Source organism: Pseudorasbora parva, chromosome 7 (assembly GCF_024679245.1).
Source record: "Pseudorasbora parva isolate DD20220531a chromosome 7, ASM2467924v1, whole genome shotgun sequence".
Taxonomy (NCBI): Eukaryota; Metazoa; Chordata; class Actinopteri; order Cypriniformes; family Gobionidae; genus Pseudorasbora; species Pseudorasbora parva.
The window spans coordinates 14,870,933-14,890,515 of NC_090178.1; the positions used below are offsets into that span (position 1 = coordinate 14,870,933).

A 19,583-nucleotide genomic window follows, 5' to 3' on the forward strand; every position below is an offset into this window, starting at 1 on the left:
TTTATTTGCATATTGTTTTTTATATAACTGAAATTTTAATTTATTTTGCTAGAGGTTTTTTTTGGAAGCATTCGTTTTTCTTACATTTTGAGTTAAAAACTTAATTTGACCTAATTTGACTTAACAATAAGTGTTTTTATTTACACAAGACCCCCATGCGGACGACGCATTAAACACGACCTCTATGGAAGTTCTGCAACTAGTCAGTTCTTGCGTTTTGTAAACACGCCCACCTTTGGGACAGCCAATCAAGCCCCGCGGCTGGGGGCGGAGTTACCGGGTGAGCCATTTCTTCTGCAATCAGAGTCCTGTTTTCTCTTCCTCCACCAGCACCCCCATTCTGTTCATGTGTGAAATGAGCAAGGGTCTTATCTCTTAGAAACACACCACTGAGCCAGAGGAGACACAAGCGAGAGAGAGACAGCACGGGAGGGGTGAGGGCAGAGAGCGAGGGAAGGGAGCGTTTGAGAGTGTAGTTGCTCACGTGGGCTGCACACTAATAGGCCGCGTTTGGTATGCCACAGGCCACACGTTTATTTCCAACAGTGCTAATCCAGCCGAGTATGAGCTGAGCTCCATACCGCAGACGTGAGCCGAACGTACTGACACATTCGAGTGAAGTCCCAAGACACTGTTTTTTCACCCCAGTGCTGTTTTTGTGATCATTTTCATCCACTAGGTGGTAATTTTGATAGTTCAAGGGCTGGAAGTAATCGAAGAGGGCATTCTTTTGTACTTTCAGAGTGAAATACGTTCAATGGCAGAGTCTGCTGAGTGAAACGCAGAGAAGTAGAGGAGGGGGGAGGCAATAGGACATCTGTGTGAAAGAGAAAATCGAGTGAACTGTAAGGGTCTCTGAGTGGGACACGGTTTTTATTACCACAAATCTTTTCCGCCTCAACCACTGCTGTCCAGTGATGTCTGTCTGCAGTGTCTGGGCTAAGAAAATTGCTTCCTTTTTCATGACAAACTTGATTGCTCCTCAGGAAAAGGGCTTTCAGAAGTGTTACTACAGAAACAAAATGTAGGCCTACAAGTACTAAGAGCTTAAAAGTTGCACTGCAAAAAAAAATGCTTTTCTTACTTAGTATGTTTGTCTTGTTTCTGGCCCAAACATCTAAAAATTCTTAAAACAAGAAGTAAAAACTAGACATGCAAAAGTAATTGTCTTCTTTTGGGGGAAAAATACTCAAAATTAAGAGTTTTTATTTAAAATAAGCAAAATAATCTGCCAGCGGAGTAAACTAAATAATCTTAAAACAAGATTATTTTGCTTAATTTTGAGGTATTTTCCCCCAAAACAAGACAATCATTTTTACTTGTCTAGTAAATGTTACTTAATGTAAGAATTTTTAGAAATTTTGTCTAGAAACAAGACAAAAATACTAAGTAAGAAAAGCATTTTTTTTGCAGTGTGAAAACATTTAGTTACAGAACAACTGTAGTGATTATTAAATTTAACATAACTTTTGGAGAAATAAAGGGGCAAAATACAAGATCAGACTTTATTTATAACTGACGTGAATCTTCCAGGTTAGATTGTTTGCCGTTGTAAATGCCATGAAAACCAGTGCCAAACTGTGCTTCAGAAATCACAAAGTAAATGTCAACATACAGTGTGGTATTGATGCAAGACTTACCAATGTGCCTGAAAATAGAAATCTAACGTTTCAAAAGGCTAAATATAAAGCATACAGTATAGGCCTATGGCATTTCTGCCAAAAGCGAGTTAGGTTCTATTATTCCGGCACACTGTATTTAAGATATTTCATTTGAGTTTTTCAAGATACCAATTATCTTTTCCTCCGGGGTATTCTTAATGCAGGTGTTAGCGTTCAGCCAGCAGACGTCAGAGCTAACCTGGTTCTGCGTGGGAGAGGCAAACTTCTTCTAGTATCGTCATTATATGTGAGCATGGCATCAGAGCAGAACGCCCACACTGAAGTGAATTATGGAAACAGATAACTCATCCACAGATGGCCCATAAAATGACAAAAGGCTAAAATGATCTCTATAGAAAAACAAAGGAACTTTTCACTTTTAAGGGGTCTTTTGGCTCGTCGTTGATTCAATAGGCTACGCAGTCAGGTGTTGTAATGTGTCAAACATGCCAAGGTTTACTGTTTAATAAAGAAAATCAGTGATTCATTCAGTTTGTAATTGTATTGAAATGCTGTTGGATTTAAAGTCCTTCAAAGGTAAATACACTTAGTGAATAGAGGAAACCTCACTGCAGTCACGTATTCTCAGTATAAAGAATGCGTGATGCCACGCTTTTTGCTTACTTTATAAAGTGAGTCATAATGTTAACACAAAAGCCTTTATGGAGAGTTATTTTGGGCTAACACCGTGGGCAGTCTGGTCATTTTGATAATTGAGTCTGTCTCCAGTATAGCGTGGTAAAATGTGGAACGTGTTTGTTTCTTAAATGAAGATGTGCTGCCATCTGGTGGCCCAATTTTTTTTTTTTTTTTTTTTTTTTTTTATTGTGGGGGCATTCCGTAATGGATTATACACTGTACAAACTGTACATTTTATCCCCTTACTCTGCCTCTTCCCCTAAACCTAAACCATTCAATTGGTCCCTACAATGTAGGCCTAAGTAATACGCATAAGCCAGCTGCAAGACAACAACATATTTTCTGTACTCAGACGAGAAGTAATTGCATTTATGGCATAATAATCTGCAACCTAATGTTCACTTCAGTACTATTTTTTTATTGTTTTTAAATATTCCCACAACATATCATCAAAATCAGATTTTTTATTTGTTACTTTGTGTTTTATATATATATATATATATATATATATATATATATATATATATATATATATATATATATATATATATATATATATATATGAGAGAGAGAGAGAGAGAGAGAGAGAGAGAGAGAGAGAGAGAGAGAGAGAGAGAGAGAGGTTTAACAAGCACTTTATTACTCTATGAACCTTACATCATACTACAATCACTGACCATTATTTAAAAAAAGTTTAATAAATAACATAAAAACTTTACAAATTCACAATAAGCATATCATTTTGTACTATACATAGTACCTCATTAAAACACCATTCATCACAAAAGAAAACCACATTATTTGTAAGTCTATAATAAGCAAATTCAATTTTCAGTCTTCCCTCTACCAACCGTCTAAACATCATTTCAGGATCTATTGTAGCAAGTTGTAGGCCTTTGTTTTTTCTTGTTTTCCAAATTGCCAGTTTAGCCACTCCAATAAGATAATAAGTAAACATATTTTCCTCCTCATTGAAAAATTGTATTTCATTCCCCCAATAAAAACTTTATCAGAAAATTCCTCATTAAATCTTATGAACAAGGTCTCAAGTAAACTAAACAGATCTCGTAATCTACTACACCTTAAAAATAAATGTTCTAGGTCTTCCTCCAACCCACAAAATCGACATTCCCCTACTACTGCTGGGTCCAGGTGTGCCACATGTCGGTCTGTAGCTAGGCCCCGTGAATAATCCTCCACTGTAGATCCGCAGTGCGCTTCTCTACAGGGGGTTTATACAGGGTCCGCCACCTGTCCCGCACCAGAAAGTCTGGTTGTAAGAGTTCTGGCCATCTAGAGGCTTTTTGCTTCTTCAAAGAAACTCGGTGTGTGGTCTTAACTGTAGATAGTGCAGTAGATTGCTTTCTTAGATACATCTTTAAAAAAGTCCAGCTGAGGGGTCCTGAAAGGTAAAATCGAGTCTGCAACTTCACCTTCTTCATCTTCATTTATTACAGGTGAAATTTTTATTTCTGGAAAAAACTGCCCAGTTCTCATGTCCTCCGTTTGTCTCATTCCTATCCAAGTCCTGAAGCTGCTCGGTAGTGCATCACAGATTTCGTCTTTCAACTTTGAAACAAGACGCAAAGACTTTAACCCCGTCATCTCTTGAAGTGTCTCAATGGATTTCCAACCCCTCTCATCCAGAAGATGTCCAAGTTTCTGAACACCATTCCTCAGCAAACATCTCCTCACACTTATGGAGGACAGCAGTCTAGTCTGAATCATTGGGTTGTAAAACAAAGGTTCCTCTGGAGTCCACTGTCCTTGATCAGCCATGTCCCGCTCCACTCTAAAAACAGTTCTCCATGTCTGTATCATACACTTATGAAAGGGTGGAAGCTCTGACAGGCTTACTTCCCCAAGATTCATTAAAAACAAGTGTCTATCAAAACCAAGTCCTCCTGTCTTCTTCAAGAATGCACATGCAGTTTTGGCCCATACCACATCTTTGTTGTAAAGAAGTCTCTGCACAGCTTGTATCCTAAACGTCCGGATCCGACTCCTCACATCCACCAGGCCTTGACCGCCCTCTTGGACTGGTAAATAAAGTGCAGCTGCACGGATCCAGTGCTGACAATTCCAGAAAAAATTAACAAATGTCCTTTGAATCATAGAGATAAATTCCTCAGGAGGCTCCATAGTTATAGTCCTATGCCACAACATCGACGCAGCGAGATTATTGATAACCAGAGATCTCCCCCTATAGGACAATTGTGGCAATAGCCATTTCCATTTCGTATACAATACGTTTGATCATTGTGAACCAACAAGTCTAAAAAGTGTTTAAGTCTATTTGATAAACATTTGGAAAAAAAAATTGTAATCTGAGCATAACAAAGATACTGGTCTCCAGTTTTTGAGGAATCCCAAGTCCCCTTTCTTTGGAAGCAGCGATAAAACTGCTCTATGAAGGCTTATGGGAAGAGTTTCATTTCTTATACTGTCCAATAACACTTCATAAAAATCGTGTCCTATTATTTCCCAGAACTGTTGATAAAAATCTATATGTAGTCCATCAATTCCTGGGGAACGGCCAATATTCAACTGACGCATTGCTTCTGTAAGTTCTTTAAAAGTAATTAGATTGTCCATTGCCTTTTTCTGTTCATCTCCAAGCTGAGGTAAGTCCTTAAGCAAGTCATTAACACTTTCAGCATCACAGCTCTCAGCACTGTATAACTTCTTATAAAAGTCTCTTGATAAATTCCTCATTTCAACTGGGGTTACCAACCCATCCTGACGACGAAGGTGAGATTATTGATAACCAGAGCTCTCCCCCTATAGGACAATTGTGGCAATAGCCATTTCCATTTCGACAATTTAGCACACACCTTCTCCAGCAGACCCTCCCAATTTTTCTTTTGAAACTGATCATTCCCTAAAAAAACTCCTAGTGCTTTCAAGCCATCCTGTCTCCACAGCCTGCACAACAAAGGTTCAATAACCAAACTGTATAATTGACCGGAAAGTGGAAATCCTTGTCTAATGCCTCTCGACACAGTTATTAGTTCACTTAATCCACCGCCTGCTTTGACCAGAACAGAAACATTACAATATAATAACCAGATATAGGATATAAATCTGTCACCAAACCCAAAATATTTTAACACATTAAAAAGATACGCATGATCAACCCGATCAAAAGCCTTCTCTTGATCCAGAGATAAAACTTCCAGATCAACATGATAAAACTGATTAATATTAGTTATATCCCTTAATAGAAAAAGATTATCCATTATAGATCTTTCCAATACAATACGTATACGTTTGATCATTGTGAACCAACAAGTCTAAAAAGTGTTTAAGTCTATTTGATAAACATTTGGAAAAAAAAAATTGTAATCTGAGCATAACAAAGATACTGGTCTCCAGTTTTTGAGGAATCCCAAGTCCCCTTTCTTTGGAAGCAGCGATAAAACTGCTCTACGAAGGCTTATGGGAAGAGTTTCATTTCTTATACTGTCCAATAACACTTCATAAAAATCGTGTCCTATTATTTCCCAGAACTGTTGATAAAAATCTATATGTAGTCCATCAATTCCTGGGGAACGGCCAATATTCAACTGACGCATTGCTTCTGTAAGTTCTTTAAAAGTAATTAGATTGTCCATTGCCTTTTTCTGTTCATCTCCAAGCTGAGGTAAGTCCTTAAGCAAGTCATTAACACTTTCAGCATCACAGCTCTCAGCACTGTATAACTTCTTATAAAAGTCTCTTGATAAATTCCTCATTTCAACTGGGGTTACCAACCCATCCTGACGACGAGGGTGACACATTTGTTTTTGATTAACAGTTTTTCTTTCAAGATTAAAAAAGAAAGCACTTGGAGCATCCATATCTTTGATAGTGCAAAACTTTGCCCTTATCATTACTTCCTTGGCCTGCTCTTGTAAAAAAGAATTCAGTTCTTGTTTTTTTCCTTTCAACACATCACAATGTACACCATTATTATTTACAAGAGTATTTTCCAACAACTCAATATCCTTTTGTAAAGTTTTTTCTGTTGTTTTGATCATATTTGATGTATTAAAAGAATAGTTCTGACAAAATAATCTTATATTCGCCTTTCCCACATCCCACCATTGACAAAGAGTCTCAAACAAAGACTTTTTCAACTTCCAGTTACTCTAAAACACTTTAAAACTTTCACAGAAATAAACATCATGCAATAATTTAACATTTAAATGCCAATAATAATTAGCCCTCAGTGTCTTCTTTACATTTAAATCCAAAGTAACCATATGATGGTCTGAAAAACCATTAGGATAAATACAGGCATCCATTACTCTATTGTTCCTTATTTCTTTCACATAAAACCTATCCAATCTTGCACCACACATTCTGTTGAGAGAGAGAGAGAGAGAGAGAGAGAGAGAGAGAGAGAGAGCCATTCTCAAGCTCTTTAACATCATCCTGAGTTTAGGTATATTCCCCAACATTTGGAACAAAGGTCTTATAACCCCAATCCATAAAAACGGAGACAGATTTGACCCTAATAACTACCGTGGTATATGTGTAAACAGCAACCTAGGCAAACTTTTCTGCAACATCCTAAACGGCAGACTAGGCCATTTTCTCAGAGACAAAAATGTTCTGAGCAAATGTCAAATTGGCTTCCAACCAAAATATCGCACATCAGACCATATATACACCCTCCATACCTTAATTGACAAGCAAATCAACCAGAACAAAGGTAAAATTTTCTCATGTTTTGTTGATTTCAAAAAAGCTTTTGACTCCATTTGGCATGAAGGTCTTTTTCTTCAGTTAATCCAGTGCGGCATCGGAGGAAAAACCTATGACATCATCAAATCAATGTACACCAACAACAAATTTGCAGTTAAAATTGGAAACAAACACACAGAATTCCTCCCTCAGAGTCGTGGAGTGAGACAGGGCTGCAGCTTAAGTCCTGCGCTGTTCAATATCTACATAAATGGACTAGCACAGGCCCTGGATCAGTCTGCGGCACCTGGCCTTACTCTACTGGACACTGAAGTCAAATGCCTTCTGTTTGCTGATGATCTGGTGCTGCTGTCTCCCACTAAAGAGGGTCTACAGCAGCATCTAGACCTCCTAAACAACTTCTGTCAGTCATGGGCTCTATCAGTTAACCCCAAAAAGACTAAAATAATGATTTTCCAAAAGAGACCCAACCGCCAAGACCAACATCATAGTTTCAAATTAAACCACATGCCCCTCGAACACACACAGGATTACACTTACCTCGGCATAAATATTAGCAACACAGGGAATTTTAAAAAAGCTGTTAAGGACTTGAGAGAAAAGGCACGGAGAGCTTTTTATGCTATTAGGAGAAATATACAAATTGACATCCCAATCAGAATCTGGCTAAAAATAATGAAGACCGTAATAGAGCCCATCGCGCTGTACGGGAGTGAAGTCTGGGGTCCGCTCTCAGACCAAGAGTTCTCAACATGGGACAAACACCCAATAGAGACTCTGCAGACCGAGCTGTGCAAAATTTTGCTACGAGTTCAGCGCAAAACCCCAAATAATGCCTGTAGAGCAGAATTAGGACTATACCCCCTGGTAATAACCATTCAAAAAAGAGCCATTAAATTCCATGCCCACTTAAAAAGTAGCGATGAACAGACCCTCCATCACAAAGCCCTGACCTACCGAGAGCTGAAGCCAGAGAACAACGCCCTCGGCCGACTGGTCTTAGAGCTGACGTCACAAACTGACAATAAAAACATAGCCAGACCAAACCAAATCATTAAAACACAAAAAGAAAAATACCTCAAACATTGGACAGTTGCAACAGAGAAACAGAGTAAATTGGAATGCTATTTGGCCCTAAACAGAAAATATGAATTGGCAGGATACCTGAGTAAAGTGAGCGACCCTAAGCTGAGGAAAGTCCTGAGCATGTACAGACTCAGTGAACACAGTCTGAGCATAGAGACAGGCAGACACAGACAGACCTGGCTGCCGAAGGAAGAGCGACTGTGTCCTCACTGCACAGAGAAGCAGCTGGAAACAGAGCTACATTTCCTGACATTCTGCCCCAATTATAAAAACATTAGAGACACATTCTATCCCCTTTTCACAACCCATCAGAAAGACTTCCTTCAATTATCAAATATGGACAAACTCCCACTCCTGCTCGGAGAAAGCCCAGCGAACCCAAACCAGGCTGCCAGATACGTGAAGTCCTGTCACGACAAAAGAGCCTCCAGCAGGACAGAGCTAACCACTTTGTAAATATTAGAAGATTGGACATTTTTATTGCTATGTTTATTTTCATGTAATTTTATTTTATTTGTATTATTATTTATTTCGTATAGTGTTATGAATGCTTTGGCAATGTAAAGATTTCCTTCACCATGCCAATAAAGCTATTTGAATCTGAATCTGAATCTGAGAGAGAGAGAGAGAGAGAGAGAGAGAGAGAGAGAGAGAGAGAGAGAGAGAGAGAGAGAGAGAGAGAGAGAGAGAGAGAGAGAGATGATGCCATCATCATCAACAACATCACAAATACATTGATTTACTCCCCATTTGTATTTGAACATATCCATGCCATTAACCAATCTATAGTAAGTAAATTCTATTTTGATCCGTGATTTTAGTAAACCCTTAAAAATGGCCACTACATCAGTTGATCCATCACCTCTCAAAAGATTTTTCCGTGAAAGCCATGGCCAGTTTTGCTTGCCCAAATAGAAAATTAATTAAAACATGAACATCCCTCCCTTTTCTACTATATTTTGGGCCATAGATGAATAAAACTGGTGTAAACACTTCCCTCAGAGTGTTACACCACTCTTCCAAATTCTGAAAAAGTGGCTGAAGCCTTTCACACTCTAAAAACAGATGCAAAACGGTTTCCTGCTCTCCACATAAAGGTCTGGAAACACACATTTGTCCAGCTCTTCATCAAAAGATTCCAGTGCCCGTGTATAGTCTTGTGGCAGAGACTCTATAATCTGATTTAACACTTTCTGTGCCATTCAGATTGATTTTATTCCGAGAGAGAGAGAGAGAGAGATAGAGATTATATCTTAGGAGAAAAAGAGAAATGTATCCACTTGGCAGCACAGTATGTGTCCTCCTGCCATATCATGAGGGACAAAGGCTGAACCCTCTTTAGTCTCTTCACTGCTCTCTGTAACCATTTACCCTGTATCTTACAACCGATTGAGTTATGTCATAATATATTTACAATATAGCATGTATGTTTTTTTTTTTTTTTTTTTTTTTTTTTTTTCTTTAATTATATTTTGTATTTAGATATCTATACCTGTATAACTTGTTACATTTTTAATGCTTTGGCAACATTGTACTATCCGACAGTCATGCCAATAAAGCTGAATTGAATTGAATTGAATTGAATTGAATTGAATTGAATTGAGAGAGAGAGAGAGAGAGAGAGAGAGAGAGAGAGAGAGAGAGAGAGAGAGAGAGAGAGAGAGAGAGAGAGAGAGAGAGAGAGAGAGAGAGAGGGAGAGAGAGAGAGAGAGAGAGAGAGAGAGAGAGAGAGAGAGAGAGAGAGAGAGAGAAATATAGACATTTTTTTTTTTTTTTAGAAATATAGACATTTCCCACCCAACAGTCAATCACATTCAGTCAATGTCTTCGAAATATTTTTTTGCATGCAACGCGCAGGTTATTCCCCCACGGTTGTGGCAACCACAGTTCGAGGCTACGTCATGCATACGTCATCTTCAAGTGCCAAGTCGCCAACGAACACGCACGTAGTCAACAATCGCATAGCAAGAGGGTTTTTTTTCGAGCATTTCTAATGTGAAATGTGTGAAACAACTTTTTCGTTGGGTCTCCAGGAGCGCATGCAGCGTTTGCAGGAGCTCACAGACTTCACGGAGAGCTGTCAAGCCGAACTCAGGGATTTGTTTGACTCGCTGGGATGGAGTCAGGAATTAGATACACATGCAATTCAGGTAACGTTAGAGAAACAACAGCCAAACACAAAACTATAAAATGATAGACTTATTCATTAGTGAATGGATTGGTAGCCCGTGTGTTGAACCAGGATCGAGTATACCCGCCAAAAATACCACACACTATTGTCTTTTGTATTCCTGTAAATTATTAACTATTAGGAAATCACGTTTAATACTTAATACATTAACTTACTTCATATATATCTACAGGAGAGTATATTTAATATGGTAACTATGTAAGGGTAAATCTGTAATATGTTAAGCTTTACCTCTCTTGTGCTTTGAATGTTATTGTCTTTTTATTTGTCAGATGGAAGTGTGTCCATTTGATCCAAAGCACACTGTGCCGCAGGACAGGATGGAGAAACACAAAGCCGCCTGTCAGCTCAGTCAGCTGGGATACTCTAAAGAAGAGCAGGTGAATAATAAACCACATTAAGGACCGTCTGTGACAGCAAAAAGTCTTGTGATTTACTTAATCTCTTATCGGATTATATTTACAAGGTATTTTTTCTTTCTGTCATTTGTTTTTAGGCTGAAATGTTTGATCCTTCAGTGTACTATGAGAAAGCGAATGTTCCGTCCATTACCATGGGTAATTTTGTTTGACTTTGTGAAAGACCTTTCTCACATCCATTCAATTTTAAAAGCTCTGCAAGTCTGTGTGAAGTTGTGATGTTGACTGATATCACTTTCAGACATAGACACATTTCACCAAGTCATTCTGCAGACCCGGGAAAATGCTCCTCACTTGAGTTCAACAGGACTCCACACGCAAAGTAAGCATTTAGATAGCTAGTTCCTCTTTCTAGACTGGGATTGGGTTATATCACCACTTATCAGGATAACAAGCAATATGGCACATTTAAAATTGTGTGTGCCAGAATGTGTATCAAAGATATCCATGTCTTTATTTATTTATTTTCCAAATATTTTCATCATTTATCTGTGTTCTTTTTTTCTCTCCCAGTATCAGGGGTGAGTATTAAAGGATGTCTGGTCTAGACAATTTTCCACTCATACTTGCTGTATCCTTTGGCTCAATATCCTTTTAAAGGCTTGGTCCTTAATATTGCTTGATAGAATTTATTTCGCATGGCACACATTACACATTATTTCACATCTGGTACACATTAGTTAAATATTCATAAATTACACCAAGACCGAAACAATGCAGAAATCTGTTGGTCTATTTGTCCCATTACATAATGGGAGTGTGTATCTTACTTACTATTCTCCAATGGATTTACTTTTTGTAGACTGGTCATTTATAATGTAATTTGGAAAAACATTCCTGAGTCCCTGAGACTTCAGACTTCATTGTGTAAAATTTGATTTATTTTTGTAGGTGACGCATCTACAGATCTCCCTTACATACCTCAGAATCATAAGCGGACCTTATGTGACCTCACTGTGGCAGAACGAATGGCTGTCTATGAACATGTGATACAACAAGCCAATCAGCAGAGAGCAAAGAGAGAATCCAACAATGAGGATCTTTATGTAGATCTTGTTGCAAAGCTTAAAAAAGGTACTTAAATTCACACTCACAGACCCATTATATCACCACTGTTCATGGGGCAAATTATGGGATTTCTGTCCTCTCTTTAAAAAAGTCTGTTCACCCAAATCTTGTGAATAGATGCTTCAAGTGTAAAGCCCGTTCACTCCAAGGACGATAACAATAAAGATATAATTCAAAAAATGCTGCTATAACACCAGTGATGCCGGTAACGCGTTACTTAGTAATGCGTTACTCTAATATGACCACTTTTTCCAGTAACGAGTAATCTAACGTGTTACTATTTCCAAACCAGTAATCAGATTAAAGTAATTTATCCAAGTCACTGTGCGTTACTATTGTTTTTATTTTCATTAGTTAAAATATATATTTTTGCTTTCTTATTGTGTCTATACACTTGTTTTGTTTGGTAAAACCACTCCTTGCTGCTCTAATACTGTGGTTTAATATTCATAAAACACAAATAATTTAATAGTTACATTTATAAACAATGTAGATTACAAATGCAAATTTTGAACATGTCAGGTCAAGAAAGACTTTTTTTTATATATATATAAAAACAGGAAATAGTTTTTTATATATATATAAAAACAGGAAATAGTTTTTAAGTTCAACTTAAAAGTAACTTGTAACCTAAATTAGTTACTTTTAAAATCAAGTAATCTGTAAAGTAACTAAGTTACTTTTTAAAGGAGTAATTAGTAATCAAATTACTTTTTTAAAGTAACTGTGGCAACACTGTATAGTGCGAATCACTTTCAGAACGATTTTATCCAGCTGATGAATGATAAAAACTAGGGCTGTCAAAATAAACACGTTAATAACGCATTAACGCAAATTTATTTTAATGGCACTGATTTTATTAACGCAGCACACGTTTTCTGTTTGATCCATGGCCCGTAGTTGGAGAAATTTGAGATCAGCCATAGATGTAAAGGATGCAGCAGCAAACATTAATAGGGAAAGAAAAGGGTTAACAATAACATTCCTCTGAAACAAATGCAGTTATAGCCTACATAAGCTTCCATATTTTCTGCTTAACCTTTATTAGACTCTAGGTCGAAAAAAAAAAAAGTTAGTTTTTTAACTGAGCAGGTAAATCATTAACACCATCACTGCTTACAGTACGTGTGTTTTATTGGACTAAATACATTACAATCAGCTAAAATGAATACGCAGGTCACTTTTCTGAACAAGAGCGCTCCCGAGTCCGCGTTCTTCACACTATTCATTTAAATCAGTTCGGCACACACACAAAATACAGGTAGTTCAACAAGGAACGCGCATCTCTTAAAGGGGCCACACTATATTCCTACTCGTGGAATATGGACCTCCAACAGGTATGGTGTGGAACTGGTTCGCTCTTAGGTCCGCATGACAGCTTTCATATTACAAATTTTTCATACGAACTGCCGTATTCTGAATTAAACTCCCAGTGTAAAAACTCCCTTTATTAATATTCTTAAAATGAGAGAAATCACTGCTTATTCTGAATTTTTAAGCTTAGGCTTAAGAGACATGGTTCTTTGAAAAACATCTGTAACCTCTGAGTATGGTTTCACTAATAATGAAAGTTGATTAGAGTATTAAAAACGTAAAAAACATAAATTTAAGGTACATTAACAACTGATAAAAATGTGCAATTAAATTGTGATTAATCGCAAGTTAACTCATGACAATATGTGATTAATAGCGATGAAATGTTTTAGTTGGTTGACAGACCTCATAAAAACGTTGACAGACAATCAGAATCCATCTTGCTATAATGAGCTAGAGCATTTAAAGCAACAGACAAGTATGCACTTAGAATAAACAAAGTCATATTGTCTGCTGGTGTTGATGCTAATATAGTTATCCTTATTGTTATTATTCTTGGTTTGAACAGCTGTGAACACAAGAGTGTAAGCAAGTCATTTCTCAGTCTGAGTAATTATGACAGTTACCTATAAAAGGTCATGGAGTAATCTTGAGCTGGAAAAGGTTTTAAATACTTGGCTGGGGCTCACTAAACCCAGTGGCGGAGCTGCACCACAAGACCTACTCAGTCTTGAGTCAGAGCTACACGTGGAGCTACATCACAGGGCCCAACTATAGCTGATACACATCCAATACAGATTTGATACTCCAAACTGAGAAAATCTCACAAATGCCTCCACTTTTAAGTGCGTCAGTTCCAAGCCCATTTTTCACTTCCATTTTTTTTACCTCACATATATATATACTGAGTACCTATTACTTGATAATATTCGGTTGATATACTGTAAGTAAAGAAAAATGTTTTGTTTGTCCTATTCTATAGGAGAGCAACAGAGTGGGCCAAAGTCTCATCTGGAGGTCTTGGCTGAGATGAGGGACTACAGGAGGCGTAGACAGTCTTACAGAGCAAAAAACGTTCACATCACCAAGAAGTCTTACACGGAGGTCTGTGTTTTGTTTGTTTTTGCTCTTGTAGGATGTACTTACCCACAAAACACTATTTATATCTCATGTCACTATGCATGTTCTCACTTGCTATGTTTCCACCCACCTATTTTTATTTGCCTTTGCATAAAATATGAATAAATATGAAAAGGCCAAGATGTGCATACAATTTAAAAATGCACAAAAAAAGTATGCACTCATTTGAGCAGGATAAACTTTTTATCTGTTGAAACATGCGCATAAACTAGGGTTGCACGATTAATCATATTTTAATTGTGATGATAATAACTGCTCTTGTCGATTGATTTAAAATAATCGTCACAATACTGTCCTGCTCTTTATTTATCCTTAAAACTTGTTTTTTCTTTGGGGTTTGCCTAACTAGCCTCCACTAGCAGTCTTGCTTGTGGTTGCCAGATGCGAAGAGCTTAAATCCCCCAAATAGAGTTTTCTCCTTAAAAGGATATACTTTCTTGCCTGTGTTTTACTTAATCTCTGCAATCTGGTCACCCTGTCCATGCGCTTCCTCTAAATGTGGAAGGAGCACTTATCTGAAAACAAAGTTTAGCGATCTCCATAGCGAAATCCTGTCCCAATGAAAGTGTCATACGGCCAGTCTTTGTTTCTTCACAAGACACTTGTTCTATTTATATGACTAAATCTGCCATGATTAAACCTTCAGCGATGAATTTCAACAAATGCACGTACGGATCTCCAGCTTACTGTTTGCAGAATAAACGCACCTTTGCAAACGATGTGACAATTCAATCAGCAAAATAAACCTAATTTAGAATTATTGGAAATAATATTACGAGTTTTGCTGTTTTTTCTTTTAAAGTTCCTAAAGGTTTTCATAATGTGAATCAGTTTAAAATGATATCGCCACTGGGACGTTCTCCAACGCTTAACATGAAAATGTGAAAAAAGCTTAATGTGGCTTAATTAATGAAGACAGTGTTATTAACAAACCACACGTAGTGAACATCATACTAATAAAGCATATCATGTACAGAAAAGCAGATGAGCCCTTAATATTAACGCAACGCGTTTAGTTAAGCATAAAGAAATATTTAACCATAAAGAAAATGCTTAATGTAGGCTACAGTGACATTAAAAGACCAAACTTAGTAAACGTTACATACTAATAAAGCATACTATACAGAAAAATTGGTTTGTGCAGAATTTTCTCTTTTAATATCACTAGTAGGCTACATTAAGTGACGTTGAGCTTTTTCTAAATAACAGTTTTCTGTGGGAGGAAAACACAACATGTAATTAAACTGTGTTGTGTTCATATTCTAGGCTCAACTGTTTTGCTGTACAGTAGCCATGGGCTGCCAGTGCATTAAGCCACATTAAGCATTTTTCATGTTAAGTGTTTAGACTGTCCCTAGTCACGGATATAGATATATATATATATATATATATATATACCATTGTTCTTTGCTTTAAAAATCGAATGTGAATACAGATTACAAAGTGTTCACCAAAACCATGTGTTTTTTATTGATTTACCATCTAACGAAGTTATCATAGGTAAACAATGTGTAAAATAACTAAAACTACATTACACTTTTTTGACAGATTTATCGTGATTAATAATCATGATTATGATTTTGAGCAAAATAATCATGATTATCATTTTAACGCAGCCCTAGCATAAACTACAATGGAAACACATTTACTGAATAAATTCCTTAATGCGCATAAAATAAATTGTTACTTTGCAATGGAATGGCATAACTGAACTAACTAGTGGACCGAACTTTTTGCACAGCACCAGAATTGCGGTTTTGGTTGTTCTGAAATGACACTTGGTATTATTACCTTTCAGAACTGTTTTTTGCAGCTGCATTCCCAAACAGCAGGCATCTGCCTCCGAAAGCAAGATAATGCATTTATTGCGTTTCATTAGCGTGCTCTAAATCGCAAGTAGTTTATTATACAGTAGGGCAAAAAAAGTATTTAGTCAGCCACCGATTGTGCAAGATCTCCCACTTAAAAAGATGAGAGAGGCCTGTAATTTTCATCATAGGTACACTTCAACTACGAGAGACAGAATGAGAAAAATCCAGAAAATCATGTTTTACGAAACATGTTTTGTAAAGAATATATTTGCAAATTATGGTGGAAAATAAGTATTTGGTCAATAACAAAAGTTAATCTCAATACTTTGTTATATACCCTTTGTTGGCAATGACAGAGGTCAAATGTTTTCTGTAAGTCGCCATAAGGTTTTTACACACTGTTGCTGTTATTTTGGCCCATTCCTCCATGCAGATCTCCTCTAGAGCACTGATGTTTTGGGGCTGTCGCTGGGCTACACAGATTTTCAAGATTTTCTATGGGGTTGAGTTCTGGCCCCATTCATACTATCCTTTACACTGATCAGTCTTCCTGGTCCCTTTGCAGAAAAACAGACCCAAAGCATGATGTTTCCATCCCCATGCATCACAGTAGGTATGGTGCAACTCTTGGAGCATTCTTTCTCCTTGAATTTTTTCATCTCACCATACATTCTCCCAGTCCTCTTCTGGATCATCCAAATGCTCTCTAGCAAACTTCAGGCTGGCCCAACATGTACTAGCTTAAGCAGGGGGACACGTCTGGCACTGTAGGATTTGCGTAGTGTTTTACTGATGGTAGCCTTTGTTACTTTGGTCCCAGCTCTCTGCAGGCCATTCACAAGGTCCCCCGGTGTGGTTCTGGGGTTTTTGCTTACCGTTCTTGTGATCATTTTGACCCCATGAGGTGAGATCTTGCGTGGAGCCCCAGCTCGAGGGAGATTATCAGTGGTCTTGTATGTCTTCCATTTTCTAATTGTCTCCCACAGTTGATTTCTTCACACCAAGCTGCTTGCCTATTGCAGATTCAGTCTTCCCAGCCTGGTGCAGGTCTACAATTTTGTTTCTGGTGTCCTTTGACTGCTCTTTGGTCTTGGCCATAGTGGAGTTTGGAGTCTGAATGTTTGAGGTTGTGGACAGGTGTCTTTTATACTGATAACGAGTTCAAACAGGTGTCATTAATATAGGTAATGAGTGGAAAACAGAGGAGCCTCTTTAAGAAGTTGTTACAGGACTGTGAGAGCCATAAATCTTGCTTTTTTTGTAGGTGACCAAATACTTATTTTTCACCATAATTTGCAACAAATTCATTAAAATCAGACAACGTTATTTTCTGTATTATTTTTTCTCATTCCTTATCTCATAGTTGAAGTGTACCTATGATGAAATTTCCAGGCCTCACTCATCTTTTTAAGTGGGAGAACTTGCACAATTGGTGGCTGACTAGATACTTTTTGCCCCACTGTATATGAAAATTATTATATACAGTCAGTTTCTTCTGGTTTTGGTGATATCTAGTCCCAGTTTATTAAGAAGGGACGATTTTTTTTCTCTTTGACTCACACAGCTTTATTCACAAATGTTTTATGCAATATTAAAATTTTCCGATTCCGTTTTTGAACTGAATTGACATTTATTCACATGGTGGATCATTTGAGAGCCATAGAGAATGTTCTGCATAATTGTATTCCTTTTCATGCCTTTTTTAGGTGATTCGCGAGGTTATTGACATCCACTCTGGAGAACTAGGCAGGATGTGGCAGGAAGTGAAGGATGAGGAGTCCAAAGTATCTCAGGAGTCATGCCACAGGTCACATGTTTGATTTCAGTATAGCGTATCTCTTTCCTCCCTGACAGAAATAGCACAGATTGACTGATATTGATTTTATGTTGGTTTTTAGTTACAGAGGGGAATCTGAGAAAGGCCGCTCCGCATCCGTTGAGTCACGTGAGTCTCGAATCAGCTCCCGAGATGATCATGGGCATAAACGGCACCGCAAACGCAGCCGCAGTCGCAAGCGCAGCCGAGAGAGAAAACACAAGAGTAAGAGGTAAGGCCTACAGTATGTAACTAATAAGAACTTAATTTATCCATCCGTCCATCCATCATTCTTAAAGTCACCATGAAATCAAAATATATGAATATGTAAGCCTTATTGTTATCTATGAGCTAGTGTGCTCCAAAACAATAACAAAATGTAGAAGATATAAGCATTCAAATCTTATAGTCTCTCACTTCCGCCAATATGGATCAATGATTTTGATGACATCACGCTGCACTTCAGCTTCTCATCAGATTTTCTGTCCAGTCAAATGCTCTCTAGAATCTAAAGCATTCCTGCCCCTTACATTATACAAACCTGCTGAAGCTGCAGCTAAAATCGGCCACTTGTTCACACATTTACAATTTTCTACATGGTCAATTGCACATTGTACACTATATAGGGAATAGGGAACGATTCAGACTTCTATTGGGGCAAATTAAAACTGGTTTCATGTCAGTGTCACAGGAACAGCTGTAACAGAGAGCAGTCCAGACACGATAGCACAGAGAACTATAGCGCAAACCTGAAAACGTATGACCCATTTGAATTCTGCGCATAAGGCTATTTTCAAGTGATAATTGAGGATGTTAGGCGGAGAAACGGTTTGAGATTAGAAGTAAATTGTGGCTTTACCGAGCTTAATGGCTCTGGCCGAGCTATGGTTATAAACTAAATGCTATTGGCGTTTTTTTTTAAAGGGGAGGAGCTGTTCGATATGTCCCGCCCTGTTTTATTTCAAGGGAAATTGCGTTGAATAATGTTGTGTGTTTCTTTGTCATTTTGCTATTTTACACCCAAATGTTGTGATAGACTGAATATATTATTCTCTCCTTTTGTTTTGTCCTTAGAGATTCCCACTCTCCAGATGTGGAGAGACATCACAAGAAAAAGAAGAAGAAAAATAAGTCTTGAAATTTGAGATTTAACATATCACAAATGAATTGATTTTGAGCATGAGTTTTCTTTAGGTTTTTAAATTTTATTTATTTTTTAGTTTTGTTTTCTTAATTTTTTAGTTCGATGATATGCTACAATAATATGTGAATAAAAATGATTCAAATATTTGTTTGTACATTTCTTGTGTTTTCAACATCCATGCCATGATAGATATTAAAGGGGTGATGAATTGAGAAATTAAATTTCCCTTGACCCTGTAATATATAAGAGCTCATCATGATATACGAATATCTTGTAAGTTTCACGGCTGAAAACGTACTTGTTAGTCAAAGAAAAGCATTTATTGACACCAGGCGCAGAAAATGAGAGCTCAAATATATATTGATCAATGATGTAATAGAACAGGGAAACGCAGGCTCAACAGATAAATGATCTACGCCTGGTTCTGTAGCAAAGCGGTTTGCATTAAACAAGCCAAAGATAGTAATATATATTTATATTATAAAAATATATATATATTTTTTTTAAAATAATTTATTATACCTTTGATGACGACAGCCATTAATCTAGTCTTCAATGTTACCTCATCCTTCAGAAATTATTCTAATGTGCTGATTTGCGCAATA

At 37.3% G+C, this 19,583-nt stretch overlaps 1 protein-coding gene across 2 annotated transcripts; it reads left to right on the forward strand.

The window, feature by feature from the left end:
* The first annotated feature begins 9,976 nt into the window (after positions 1-9,976).
* On the forward strand, positions 9,977-19,122 carry snrnp48 (small nuclear ribonucleoprotein 48 (U11/U12)). Of its 2 annotated transcripts, none has more exons than XM_067448269.1 (9): positions 9,977-10,225; positions 10,539-10,646; positions 10,763-10,823; positions 10,927-11,007; positions 11,577-11,759; positions 14,050-14,171; positions 17,725-17,825; positions 17,917-18,066; positions 18,909-19,122. In XM_067448269.1, exons 1-9 carry the CDS (start codon positions 10,076-10,078, stop codon positions 18,970-18,972), a joined length of 1,020 nt encoding a protein of 339 aa, XP_067304370.1. In that variant the 5' UTR covers positions 9,977-10,075; the 3' UTR covers positions 18,973-19,122. The 2 variants fall into 2 exon arrangements, with proteins under 2 accessions (XP_067304370.1, XP_067304371.1); XM_067448270.1 differs by having other exon boundaries at positions 17,923-18,066.
* The last annotated feature ends 461 nt before the right edge of the window (positions 19,123-19,583 follow it).

Excerpts from the sequence above, each read along its gene's own strand:
- snrnp48 (XM_067448269.1), top strand. The coding sequence starts at position 10,076 with ATGTGTGAAACAACTTTTTCGTTGGGTCTCCAGGAGCGCATGCAGCGT. Across the intron at positions 10,647-10,762 it reads GATACTCTAAAGAAGAGCAG|GCTGAAATGTTTGATCCTTC; the intron begins GTGAATAATAAA and ends ATTTGTTTTTAG. Across the intron at positions 17,826-17,916 it reads TCTCAGGAGTCATGCCACAG|TTACAGAGGGGAATCTGAGA; the intron begins GTCACATGTTTG and ends GTTGGTTTTTAG.